Genomic DNA, 14,424 nt, shown 5'->3' with positions numbered 1-14,424 from the left:
AAAAAAAGAAAGGACATCTGAAAGAAGGATTGCTCAAAGTTCAAACAGTGGCTGGTGAAGAAAAGAATTGACAAGAAAGATATAGGTAATCTTTTTCTATGATATGTTATGAATCTAATTTATTAGATACTCATTTTGATAACTGGTGGATTGATTCTAGTTCTACTATTCATATTGCCACCATTTTGTAGGGTTTCCTGTAGACAAGAATTCCCAGGCAAAATGAGAAATACATTTATGTTGGAAACAAGACTATTTCTCAAGTTGAAGCCATAGGAGTTTATAGATTAGTGCTTGATTCTGGACATGTGTTGGATTTACATAACACTTTTTATGTTCCTATTTTTGAAAAGAACTTAATTTTTTGTATCTAAATTAACTTATGAAGTTATTTTTAGTTACTCTAATTTTCGTATTTGCAAAATTGACCTAATTGTAGGTCGTGGTTCTTTATTAAGTAATTTGTTTGTTTTAAATTTAGATCAAACATTTGAAAATAATTTACTTTCTATTAATCATATTGGCACTAAAAGATTATACTTGAATAAGAAATCTGGAAATTTATGGAACTGACGTTTGGCACATATATCAGTTGAAAGAATTAAACAGTTGGAAAATGATGGGGTTCTTGGGACTCTTGATTACATAAAAGGATGATGACACTTAATTCTTGTATCAACTGTATAAAGGGAAAAATGGCTAAACAGACTAAAAGGGGGTGCCAAAAGATCACATGAGAACTTATAAATTATACATATTGATATTTGTGGATCGTTCATACCTTGTCTAAATGGTCAGAGATATTTTATTTCTTTCATTGATGACCATTCAAGATTTATTTATCTCTACCTTCTATATGATAAAGACAAAACATTAAAAGCTTTTAAGATATACAAGACAGAGTTAGAGAAACAAAAGGGGAAAATGATCAAAATTGTAAGATTAGATAGAGGTAGAGAATATTACGTTAGAACCACAGAATACAGCCAATCACCTGGTCCGTTTGCACAGTTTCTTCAAGAGCAAAGTATTCAAGCACAATATACCATGTCTGGATCGCCAGATAAAAAAGGCGTTGCTGAAAGAAGGAACTGTACGCTCATGGACATGGTCAAAAGTATGATATGTAACACTAATTTACCTTCAAACCTATGAAGTGAAACTCTTAAAACAATTGTATACATTTTGAACAGGGTACCATCTAAAGTAGTTCCTAAAACTCCATTTGAGTTATGGAGTGGATGAAAACCCAGTTTGAGACACACTCAAGTGTGGAGTTATCCAACAAAAATAAGAATATACAATCCACATCTTCAAAAATTAGACTCAAGGACATTCAGTGGATACTTCATTTGTTATTCTGAAAAGTCAAAGGGTTACAAGTTCTATTGTCCCTCAAATTCCCTAACAATTGTGGAATCAAAGGTTGTTAAGTTTCTAGAAAATGACAATAACATTGGGAGTGTTCAACCTCGAAATGTTGATCTCAATGGTTTAGAAACATCTAAAATTTCTCCTACAATTGAAGGTGAAGGATTAGTCCTTTTACTTATGGCTCGTGGAAAACAAATTCATGATATAGTACCACATTAAGGGCAAGTGGTTGTCGAATTGGTTGTTCAAATTCAAGAAAATGAAAATTTGGGGAACAAGGTCTAAGGAGATCATCAAGAACTGAAAGTTAGCAATCTCTTCAGATTACCAAGTATATCTCCAAGAATTAGAAATAGATGTGGGTATTAATGAAGATATAACATCTTTTTCGAAAGCAATGGAATGTAGAGATTTCATTTCATGGTATAATCTTATGAAGGATGAAATAGAATTTATGACAAAGAACCAAGTTTGGGATCCTGTTGATCTACCTAAAAATACTTCCACTATGGGGTGTAAGTGGATCTACAAAACAAAATAGGACTCACAAGATATAATCAATAGATACAAGGCTAGACTTGTAACGAAAGTTTATAACCAGAGAGTTGGAATCAATCATCACGAAACCTTCTCTCTAGTATCTAGAAAAGACTCTTTGTGACTAATTTTGGCATTAGTAGCTCATTACGATATTGATTTACATCAAATTGATGTCAAAACTGCATTTCTAAATGGCGATTTAGAAGAGGAGGTATACATGGATCAACCTGAACGATTGACTTCGGTCAAAGGAGATCATTTAGTTTGTAAGCTCAAGAGATCCATATATGGCTTGAAGCAAGCTTTTAGGCAATGGTATTTAAAGTTCGACAAAACAATTTCAGCATTTGGCTTTATAAAAACTGAGTTAATCAGTGCATTTACATCGAGATAAAAGGAGGTAGTTTTATCATACTTTTACTATATGTGGATGACATTCTCTTAGCTAGCAATGATCTTGGATTACTACATGAAACAGAGCAATTTCTAACTCAAAACTTTGATACGAAGGACATGGGTGAAGCCTTCTATGTCTTAGGCATAGAGATTCACCAAGGCATGTCATTAAAGACCTTAGAATTGTCTCAAATGGGCTATATTGAAAAGGTTTTGGAGCATTTCAATATGAAACATTGTTCATCAAGTTTAGCACCTATTTTTAAAGGAGACAAGCTTAGTCTTGAACAATGTTTGAAGATTGATTTAGATCATCAATCCAAGAAGAATATTCCCTATGCTTCTGCAATAGGAAGTCTAAATTATGCTCAAGTCTACATAAAACCTGACATTTCATATGTAGTAGGAGTTTTGGGTAGGTTCCAACAAAATGCTGGTTCGGCCCATTGGACAACAGTAAAAAAGGTATTGAGATATCTTCAAGAAACAAAAGATCACATGCTTGTCTATAAGCATGTTGATTACTTGGAGTTAATTGGATATTCAGATTCAGATTGTGTTGGATGTCAAGACATAAGAAAGTCTACTTCAGGCTTCATATTTCTCCTTGTTGGAGGAGGAGTTTCCCAGCATAGTGTAAAATAGCCGAATACAGCTTCTTCCACAATGGAAGTTGAAGTAGTAATGTGTTATGAAGCAATTTCTCATGCATCGTGGTTGAGACAATTTATCATAGATTTAAAAGTGGTCTCATCAATAGAAATACCAATAAAAATATTTGTGATAATACAGTAGTTATGTGCTTCCTAACAACACATGTTCAATAAGTCGACGTCGTCACATCGAAATAAAATATTTTGTTGTTAAAGAAGATGTTCGAGATCGTCATGTATCGATTGAACATATTGGCACAAATGATATGATCGCTGATTTATTCACCAAAGGTCTTCCACCCAAGTGTATGTGGCTCATGTAAGCCATAGGAGTTTATGTAAATCATTGTGTTAATAATTCTTTCTAATACTTTGCAAATGTAAATTTGATAATTTCAATTAAAGTTTTATGTTATTAAATTTGTGTATATATATAGTTTTGATAATGACAGATGCTTATTGTATTTAAGGCAATAAAATTGACCCAAGAATAAATTATTGAATTTTATTCTATTAAGTCTGGTTGTCACTCATTATATAACGAACAATTCATGTAATGCATGGAAATGAGTGTTCTCCTAATAAGACATATACTGCCATGATTCATGACTTGTACTTTTATCATGGATGTGATGAGCCCATTAAGAGTGAACTAAAGTTCTATGTATAACTATCCATCAAAGTCAATTCACTCTTTTATATTATTGGGTCAAGTGGGAGACTGTAAGTGGCCCATTAACTGCCACTTATTTTCGAGCAGTTACAATCCACTATTTGAGGTAACTACCTCAGTAACTACTTGGTAACCACTACCAATGGCAGTTGGTGGTGGCGGCTAGCGGCCAGCAGTCATCTTGGGTGGTTAGAGGTATTTTGTTAAATTTTAAACTTTTGTTGTTGGGGTGTTTTAGATAAATTTTCAAATGTAAAAAGTTAAAAATAATACTCTAAATAATAATAATAATATTAAAAAGGAAGTGAAATTAAGTAAAAATCCCTCTGATAATATTTTATTCCTCCCAACCAAACATATTAATTATTTATACTCACAAATCTAACCAAACATATTACTATAAGAGTCTCCATTAATCTTTAAGGTAATCTATCTTAGAGGTAATCCTATTTTTTAGTAATAAAAAATTCTTGGAACCAAACGTAACCGAAGAGTGAAGACAATAAACATTGTAAATTTTTGGCATGAAAACTATTTAAGGTTTATTCTTGAAGGATGTTAAACAAGAAATAACATAGTTGAACAATGTCAACTAGGCTTTCACATCACTTGCAATTATAATTATTTGGAATAAAAGTTAGAAATAGTATCATTACTGTAATCAGTAAAGCTTTATATACCTTTCATTGGTATTATCATTTACCCCCTAAAAAAGTATCAAAAACCCCTAAGGGTTCGTTTAGTTTAGGGAATATTGTATTACTGAGAATGTTATATTAGTGGGAGGATAGATTACCTTTAAGATTACTGGAGAATGTTTAAGGAAATGTGTTTGGCTATGTTGGAATAAATTAGTGGGTATGTTATATTGATATGTTTAGTTGGAGGATAAATTGATGGGTATGTTATCTAGATTACTAAATTGCCCTCCTTTTTAAATAGTAATATAATATTATTTTTTGAATCATTTCTTTTACTCCTTACATTTGAAATTTTACTAAAACACAGAAACCATATAAAACTTTAATTTATAACAAAATTACCCCCAATCACCCCAAGCCACTGTCGGCAGCCAATCACTTCATCGGAATTGCGCATGATTGGTCGGATTTGGCTGGTCGTGCATTGGAAAAGCCTTTTCTGGCCATGGATTTGTGATCCGTGGCCGTTTCATGGCCAAAGATGTGGCTGTTTCATGGCAAAAAATGTGGCCGTGAAACGTATCTTTTGTTAGTAAACGGTCCCGTATACGCAGCGAAAACAAAAAAATTAATATAACAGGATCGTTTACATGAGCCAAGATCAAGGGTATAATTTTACAATTTTATCATAATAAGAATCTGCAGAAATATTCAACATGAGTTAGGAGAAACAAACGCACGTTTGGAGGCTCCACCACGATTGTCTTTGAACGTTTTGCTACCGATCCAAGTGTAGGATCAAACCCACGTAGTCCACACGAAGACAATCTCAAAAGAACCAAAGAGGTATTTGCTAGATCCTCTTTGGCTTCAAGATTAAGAAGAAAAGAAATCAAATTGAATTGATTNCCTCTGACAATATTTTATTCCTCCCAACCAAACATATTAATTATTTATACTCACAAATCTAATCAAATATATTAATATAAGATTCTCCATTAATCTTTAAGGTAATCTATTTTAAAGGTAATCCTATCTTTTCAGTAATAAAAAATTCCTGGAACCAAACGTTACCGAAGAGTGAAGACAATAAACATTGTAAATTTTTGGCATGAAAACTATTTAAGGTTTATTCTTGAAGGATGTTAAACAAGAAATAACATAGTTGAACAATGTCAACTAGGCTTTCACATCACTTGCACTTATAATTATTTGGAATAAAAGTTAGAAATAGTATCATTACTGTAATCAGTAAAGCTTTATATACCTTTCGTTGGTATTATCATTTACCCCCTAAAAAAGTATCAAAAACCCCTAAGGGTCCGTTTAGGTTAGAGAATGTTGTATTACTGAGAATGTTATATTAGTGGGAGGATAGATTACCTTGAAGATTACTGGAGAATGTTTAGGGAAATGTGTTTGGCTATGTTAGAATAAATTGGTGGATATGTTATATTGATATGTTTAATTGGAGGATAAATTGATGGGTATGTTATATAGATTACTAAATTGCCCTCCTTTTTAAATATTAATATAATATTATTTTTTGAATCATGTCTTTTACTCCATACATTTGAAATTTTGCTAAAACATCAAAACCATATAAAACTTTAATTTATAACAAAATCACCCCCACCCACCCCAAGCCATTGCCGGTAGCCAACCACCATCGTCAGAATGGCGCATAACTAGTCGGATTTGGCTGCTCGTGCATTGGAAAAGCCTTTTTCGGCCATGGATTTGTGATCTGTGGCCGTTTCATGGCCAAAGATGTGGCCGTGAAACACATCTTTGGTCGTGAAATGACCATAGATCTGACCGTGAAAAGGCCAGATCTGACCGTTTTCTATGCATGGTCGCCTTGATCTAGCCGACCGTATGCTGTTTCGATGACTGCTGACGGTGGCTGATAGCAGTCTTGAGTAATTTGGTTGAAGTATAAGGGTAGTTTTATCTTAGAAATCATGAATATGAGGTTAAAATTGTCCATACATTTATTTTAAATTGTTTAGATAACAAGGGTATTATTGTACTAAAATTTTATTAGTAACGGGTAAAATTGTAACAAAGTTAAGATTATTAAGTAATCTTAAAGTACCTAAGAAAATGAAGGTAATCAGATTATCTCCTATATTACCAACAGTAATTATCATTGATTTTGAAAGATTACCGGAATCTTATAATACTTAACAACCAAACGTGATAATGTAAGTAAAATAAGATGATATTATCTTAATAATAGGGATTATCCCCAACCAAACACACCCTAAGAGGATATGTATAATAATTTTTAGAAACTACAGGCACGTTTAAAACTTCTCGTATCCCAGGGTAGGTAATAAAACCCGAATAAAAGAGAAAGAAGTTCATAACCCAAGTAAAATGGACCATGTTTAGTACTCTCAGATTTTCTGGGCCGGCCTAGCACTTGTTGACACCAGATTTTCTGGGCCGGCCTAGCACTTGTTGATATCAAATATCAATGAGCCCCCTGTCGTTAATCTAAAGTAATTAAATCCCATAGTTTCCACCGTAATAAAACCTAGAGTAATGTTATATTTATATCACTTTTTTATATATTTTTATTATATTATGTAATATATTATAATTATATAAATTTTATTATAATATTAAAAATTTAAAATAATTAAAAATTTATGTGATTATAATATATTTGACGTGATATAATAAAAATGGTGTAAAAGAAGGATAAACGTAGCGTTACTCTAAAACCAATCCTTGAAAGTACGAAATTCAGGGGCGCACAGATTAGGTATTTTATTGTCAATATAAAATGAGTAAACCAATGCGTATATTTTCTGCAATAAAAATATCTTGGATTCTCTTGTGCTTCATTTGAGTGTGTCTTCTGTAAATTTGGTGCATCAGGAGTCTTCAATGGCGGCGAGACTATTCATTTCAGGAGCAATGGCGGCCTTTCTCTGTTTGGCATCTCTTTCTGGAGCTTCTGATACAACCCCAGAAGTTGCTTTTGTCAAGAAGACCATCTCTTCTCACCACGTCGTCATCTTCTCCAAGTCCTATTGCCCGTACGAATCTTCATCTCTCTTTGTTAAAAATGTTTTCTTTATTGTCAAGTTTAAAGTTTATTGTGTTTAATTGTTTGTGATCTTTTTCTCCTTTGAAATTAGCATGCGGGTTTGGTTGAAATTCTCCAAATTTAGCACTGATTCATAGAAATGGGCTTCTTTTTAAATTTTGGTGATATCAATCAAGTGACCATTTTTATGTATTCTAATTGCTTCTAAATATTTAGCTTACACTTGCTTTATGTTATTTTTCAATTCATTAAAAGGGATGCTATGGTATAGTGAAGATTTAGTGTAAATTGGAAGGGATAATGTGGCAAATGGGATGGAATTCAAGCCAACAATAGTTTCCATCAAACTATTCCCAGCCCCTGTCGAATCTTTACTAATTTATTCAATCATTTATTTTTTGTGCGAATTATTCTGCAGGTTTTGTAGAAGGGCAAAAGCTGTCTTCAAAGAGTTGAACCAAGTTCCTCATGTAATTGAGCTTAATGAGAGAGGTTTGTTTACGAAATCTTTAATGATGCTTTCATAAAGTACACGATAGACCTTAATGCTGTTGGAAAATTAGGAACCTGGTAATAATGTAAGAGTTGAAAGAGGAGAAAAATTGAGGCAACCGAAATAAGTATTCCACAATCTTACTGCTAGAATTTCTTGTTCTTTCATACTTAAGTTCTATTCGTTTTAGCATTTATGAAAGTTGCCAATAGGTTCAATCCCACCTTAAATATTGTTTAACTTACATTTGTAGTGACAGGTGGAGTCTTAGGGCTTTCCTGGTATCCGATTTGCCTTAAAGCCTTCATATTATTGTTACTTTGACCGAGAACTTTGTGGAATGAGTTCCATCATCCTACATTAAAGTTCTGAATTCTTCATATTTGTATGGACATCCTAAGATTAATTGAGAAGATTTCATTGTTACTTACAGCTGATGGCTCAAACATTCAAGATGCCCTACTTGAGATTGTTGGAAGGCGCACTGTACCACAGGTGTTCATAAATGGAAAGCACATTGGAGGCTCAGATGGTAATCTTTTTTCTTTTATGTGCATCCAGTTTTAAACTCCTTTCTTCATTCCAAGAAAAAACAAAATAAGACTATAAAATCACTGGAGAGCTCCTTGATATGTTTGTCTCAGATACCGTGGAAGCATATGAAAGTGGGAAACTGGCAAAGCTTCTAGGTATTGTTGTTGACAATAAAGAAGAACTCTGAACCAATACTAACAAAAGTATTATTCAGTGCTAGAATTGCTTCGAGTGCAGAGCTTAGTGCTTCCTGAGGAACTTGCTAAACTTTGATGCACTGCTGTGAAGTGTAAGGATGATCTTTGTGCTGATAATAAGATAATTTTGTTATTGTTGGAGAAACTTTTGAATTCAGTACTTGTGTAACTCTTTCTATGCATATTTAGGACTTTTTTCTTTAGATCAACTTTGGAGAAATTTTTAGATCCTCTATGATTGGTGCTTTTCAAAATGAATACATACGTACAAAATATTTTCATACATGTGAGCAAGATTATGAAAGTTCAGCCATTTAGTTTCAGTCGAAAGTTCTGTAGATGTTGGACTGTTGCGTGCTGCCTAATTTGGGATTTAATCATTTTGTTTTTGATTCACCGTCCTTATGGTCTACTTAAGTGATGTTATGCAGCCAGTCTATGTTTTTTTTACTTGGTTTTGTTTGTGGCTCTATCTTTCAATAATTGGTTGAGCATAGCTTGTTCAAGTAGAGCTTGTTTAGACTTATTGTTATGGAAAGAGCTATTATATTTCTTTGCTACAAATAAGATGTATGACCATCTTTTCCTATTTCTTAATTTTTAATCACTAATTATGTAAAACATGCATGGACCTAATAAAAACACACAAAGCAGCGATTTCACTTCCCGAAAGTGGAAATTGGACTAACTTAAATGAAATTATTTCATTTGAAAATTGTTTATGTTTATTTATTAGAAATTTGTTTGACATAAATGAGGTCACTGATGGGAAAGTTTAAGCGATTTTTTTATGCTCAACGAAAACAAGTGCTTTCAAAATAAAGTAAGCACCCATTGGCGGCCCTTTCAAGCTCANAAGCTTAGTCTTGAACAATGTTTGAAGATTGATTTAGATCGTCAATCCAAGAAGAATATTCCCTATGCTTCTGCAATAGGAAGTCTAAATTATGCTCAAGTCTACATAAAACCTGACATTTCATATGTAGTAGGAGTTCTGGGTAAGTTCCAACAAAATATTGGTTTGGCCCATTGGACAACAGTAAAAAAGGTATTGAGATATCTTCAAGAAACAAAAGATCACATGCTTGTCTATAAGCATGTTGATTACTTGGAGTTAATTGGATATTCAGATTCAGATTATGCTGGATGTCAAGACATAAGAAAGTCTACTTTAGGCTTCATATTTCTCCTTGTTGGAGGAGGAGTTTCTCAGCATAGTGTAAAACAGCCGAATACAGCTTCTTTCACAATGGAAGTTGAAGTAGTAATGTGCTATGAAGCAATTTCTCATGCATCGTGGTTGAGACAGTTTATCATAGATTTAAAAGTGGTCTCATCAATAGAAATACCAATAAAAATATTTGTGATAATACAGTAGTTGTGCGCTTCCTAACAACACAAGTTTAGTAAGTTGATGTCGTCACATCGAAATAAAATATTTTGTTGTTAAAGAAGATGTTCGAGATCCTCATGTATCGATTGAACATATTGGCACAAATGATATGATCGCTAATTTATTCACCAAAGGTCTTCCACCCAGGTGTATATGGCTCATGTAAGCCATACGAGTTTATGTAAATCATTGTGTTAATAATTCTTTCTAATACTTTGCAAATGTAAATTTGATAATTTCAATTAAAGTTTTATGTTATTAATTTTGTGTATACATATAGTTTTGATAATGACAGATGCTTATTGTATTTAAGGCAATAAAATTGACCCAAGAATAAATTATTGAATTTTATTCTATTAAGTCTGGTTGCCACCCATTATATAACGAACAATTCATGTAATGCATGGAAAGGAGTGTTCTCCTAATAAGACATATACTGCCATGATTCATGACTTGTACTTTTATCATGGATGTGATGAGCCAATTAAGAGTGAACAAAAGTTCTATGTATGACTATCCATCAAAGTCAATTCACTCTTTTATATTATTGGGCCAAGTGGGTGACTGTAAGTGGCCCATTAATTGCCACTTAGTTTTGAGTAGTTACAATCCACTATTTGAGGTAACTATCTCATTAACTACTTGGTAACCACTACCGATGGCGGCCGGTGGTGGTGGCTAGCGGCCGACAGTTATTTTGGGTGGTTGGGGGTATTTTGTTAAATTTTGAACTTTTGTTGTTGGAGTGTTTTAGATAAATTCTCAAATATAACAGGTTAAAAATAATACTCTAAATAATAATAATAATAATAATATTAAAAAGGAAATGCAATTAAGTAAAAATCCCTCTGACAATATTTTATTCCTCCCAACCAAACATATTAATTATTTATACTCACAAATCTAATCAAATATATTAATATAAGATTCTCCATTAATCTTTAAGGTAATCTATTTTAAAGGTAATCCTATCTTTTCAGTAATAAAAAATTCCTGGAACCAAACGTTACCGAAGAGTGAAGACAATAAACATTGTAAATTTTTGGCATGAAAACTATTTAAGGTTTATTCTTGAAGGATGTTAAACAAGAAATAACATAGTTGAACAATGTCAACTAGGCTTTCACATCACTTGCACTTATAATTATTTGGAATAAAAGTTAGAAATAGTATCATTACTGTAATCAGTAAAGCTTTATATACCTTTCGTTGGTATTATCATTTACACCCCTAAAAAAGTATCAAAAACCTAAGGGTCCGTTTAGGTTAGAGAATGTGTATTACTGAGAATGTATATTAGTGGGAGGATAGATTACCTTGAAGATTACGGAGAATGTTTAGGGAAATGTGTTTGGCTATGTTAGAATAAATTGGTGGATATGTTATATTGATATGTTTAATTGGAGGATAAATTGAGGGTATGTTATATAGATTACTAAATTGCCCTCCTTTTTAAATTAATATAATATATTTTTTGAATCATGTCTTTTACTCCCATTTGAAATTTTGCTAAAACATCAAAACCATAATAAACTTTATTTATAACAAAATCACCCCACACCCCAAGCCATTGCCGGTAGCCAACCACCATCGTCAGAATGGCGCATAACTAGTCGGTTGGCTGCTCGTGCATTGGAAAAGCCTTTTTCGGCCATGGATTTGTGATCTGTGGCGTTTCATGGCCAAAGATGTGGCCGTGAAACACATCTTTGGTCGTGAAATGACCATAGATCTGACGTGAAAAGGCCAGATCTGACCGTTTTTATGCATGGTCGCCTTGATAGCCGACCGTATGCTGTTTCGATGACTGCTGACGGTGGCTGATAGCAGTCTTGAGTAATTGGTTGAAGTATAAGGGTAGTTTTATCTTAGAAATCATGAATATGAGGTAAAATGTCCATACATTTATTTTAATTGTTTAGATAACAAGGGTATATTGTACTAAAATTATTAGTACGGGTAAAATTGTAACAAAGTTAAGATTATTAAGTAATCTTAAAGTACCTAGAAAATGAAGGTATCAGATTATCTCCTATATTACCAACAGTAATTATCATTGATTTTGAAAGATTACCGGAATCTTATAATACTAAACAACCAAACGTGATAATGTAAGTAAAAAAGATGATATTATCTTAATAATAGGGATTATCCCAACCAAACACACCCTAAGAGGATATGTTAATAATTTTTAGAAACTACAGGACTTTTAAAACTTCTCGTATCCCAGGAGGGTAGGGAATAAAACCCGAATAAAAGGGAAAGAAGTTCATAACCCAAAAATGGACCATGTTTAGTACTCTCAGATTTTCTGGGCGGCCTAGCACTTGTTGACACCAGATTTCGGGCGGCCTAGCACTTGTTGATATCAAATATCAATGAGCCCCCTGTCGTTAATCTAAAGTAATAAATCCATAGTTTCCACCGTAATAAAACTAGAGTAATGTTATATTATATCACTTTTTTATATATTTTATTATATTATGTAATATATATAATTATAAAATTTATTATAATATTAAAATTTAAAAATAAAAATTATGTGATATAATATATTTGACGTGATATAATAAAAATGGTGTAAAAGAAGGATAAACGTAGCGTTACTCTAAAACCAATCCTTGAAAGTACGAAATCAGGGGCGCACAGATTAGGTATTTTATTGTCAATATAAAAGAGTAAACCAATGCGTATATTTTCTGCAATAAAAATATCTTGGATCTCTTGTGCTTCATTTGAGTGTGTCTTCTGTAAATTTGGTGCATCAGGAGTCTTCAATGGCGGCGAGACTATTCATTTCAGGAGCAATGGCGGCCTTCTTCTGTTTGGCATCTCTTTCTGGAGCTTCTGATACAACCCCAGAGGTGCTTTTGTCAAGAAGACCATCCTTCTCACCACGTCGTCATCTTCTCCAAGTCCTATTGCCCGTACGAATCTTCATCTCTCTTTGTTAAAAATGTTTTCTTATGTCAAGTTTAAAGTTTATTGTGTTTAAGTTTGTGATCTTTTTCTCCTTTGAAATTAGCATGCGGGTTTGGTTGAAATTCTCCAAATTTAGCACTGATTCATAGAAATGGGTCTTTTTAAATTTTGGTGTATCAATCAAGTGACCATTTTTATGTATTCTAAGTCTTTATAAAGTTTAGCTTACACTGCTTTATGATTTTTCAATTCATTAAAAGGGAGCTATGGTAGTGAAGATTTAGTGTAAATTGGAAGGGATAATGTGGCAAAGGGATGGAATTCAAGCAACATAGTTTCCATCAAAATATCCCAGCCCCTGTGAATCTTTACTAATTTATTCAATCATTTTTTTTGTGCGAATTATTCTGCAGGTTTTGTAGAAGGGCAAAAGCTGTCTTCAAAGAGTTGAACCAAGTTCCTCATGTAATTGAGCTTAATGAGAGAGTTTGTTTACGAAATCTTTAATGATGCTTCATAAAGTACACGATAGACCAATTCTGTTGGAAAATTAGGAACCTGTTAATAATGTAAGAGGAGAAAAATTGAGGCAACCGAAATAAGTATTCACAATCTTACTGCTAGAATTTCTTGTTCTTTCATACTTAAGTTCTTCGTTTAGCATTTATGAAAGTTGCCAATAGGTTCAATCCCACCTTAAATAGTGTTAACTTACATTTGTAGTGACAGGTGGAGTCTTAGGGCTTTCCTGGTATCCGATTTGCCTTAAAGCCTTCATATTATTGTTACTTGACCGAGATCTTGTGGATGAGTTCCATCATCCTACATTAAAGTTCTGAATTCTTCATATTGTATGGACATCCTAAGATTAATTGAGAAGATTTCATTGTTACTTACAGCTGATGGCTCAAACATTCAAGATGCCCTACTTGAGATTGTTGGGAGGCGCACTGTACCCAGGTGTTCATAAATGGAAAGCACATTGGAGGCTCAGATGGTAATCTTTTCTTTTATGTGCATCCAGTTTTAAACTCCTTTCTTCATTCCAAGAAAAACAAAAATAAGACTATAAAATCACTGGAGGCTCCTGATAGTTTGTCTCAGATACCGTGGAAGCGTATGAAAGTGGGAAACTGGCAAAGCTTCTAGGTATTGTTGTGACGATAAAGAAGAACTCTGAACCAATACTAACAAAGTATTATTCAGTGCTAGAATTGCTTCGAGTGCAGAGCTTAGTGCTTCCTGAGGAATCTGCTAAACTTTGATGCACTGCTGTGAAGTGTAAGGATGATCTTTGTGTGATAATAAGATAATTTTGTTATTGTTGGAGAAACTTTTGAATTCAGTACTTGGTGTAACTCTTTCTATGCATATTTAGGACTTTTCTTTAGATAACTTTGGAGAAATTTTTAGATCCTCTATGATGGTCTTTTCAAAATGAATAATACGTACAAAATATTTTCATACATGTGAGCAAGATTATGAAAGTTCAGCCATTTAGTTTCAGTCGAAAGTTCTGTAGATGTTGGACTGTGCGTGCTGCCTAA

General features: G+C 33.1%; 1 protein-coding gene and 1 pseudogene across 2 annotated transcripts; both read left to right on the top strand.

Annotated features, from left to right (window-relative positions):
- Positions 1 to 7,004: 7,004 nt before the first annotated feature.
- LOC116117292 (glutaredoxin-C4-like) lies at positions 7,005 to 8,958 on the top strand. 2 transcript variants are annotated; one of them, XM_031403324.1, is made up of 5 exons: positions 7,005 to 7,050; positions 7,167 to 7,327; positions 7,757 to 7,830; positions 8,265 to 8,363; positions 8,476 to 8,958. In XM_031403324.1, the coding sequence occupies exons 2-5, from the start codon at positions 7,176 to 7,178 to the stop codon at positions 8,550 to 8,552; spliced, it is 402 nt and encodes a 133-aa protein (XP_031259184.1). In that variant the 5' UTR covers positions 7,005 to 7,050; positions 7,167 to 7,175; the 3' UTR covers positions 8,553 to 8,958. The 2 variants fall into 2 exon arrangements, with proteins under 2 accessions (XP_031259184.1, XP_031259183.1); XM_031403323.1 differs by lacking the exon at positions 7,005 to 7,050 and having other exon boundaries at positions 7,062 to 7,327.
- Positions 8,959 to 12,732: 3,774 nt separating this feature from the next.
- Positions 12,733 to 14,142, top strand: LOC116117289 (annotated as a pseudogene).
- The last annotated feature ends 282 nt before the right edge of the window (positions 14,143 to 14,424 follow it).

The sequence above is a fragment of the Pistacia vera genome, unplaced genomic scaffold (genome assembly GCF_008641045.1).
Source record: "Pistacia vera cultivar Batoury unplaced genomic scaffold, PisVer_v2 Contig802, whole genome shotgun sequence".
NCBI lineage: Eukaryota > Viridiplantae > Streptophyta > Magnoliopsida > Sapindales > Anacardiaceae > Pistacia > Pistacia vera.
Note: the sequence above shows the minus strand (reverse complement) of the source record. Positions and strands in the feature narration are given on the sequence as shown.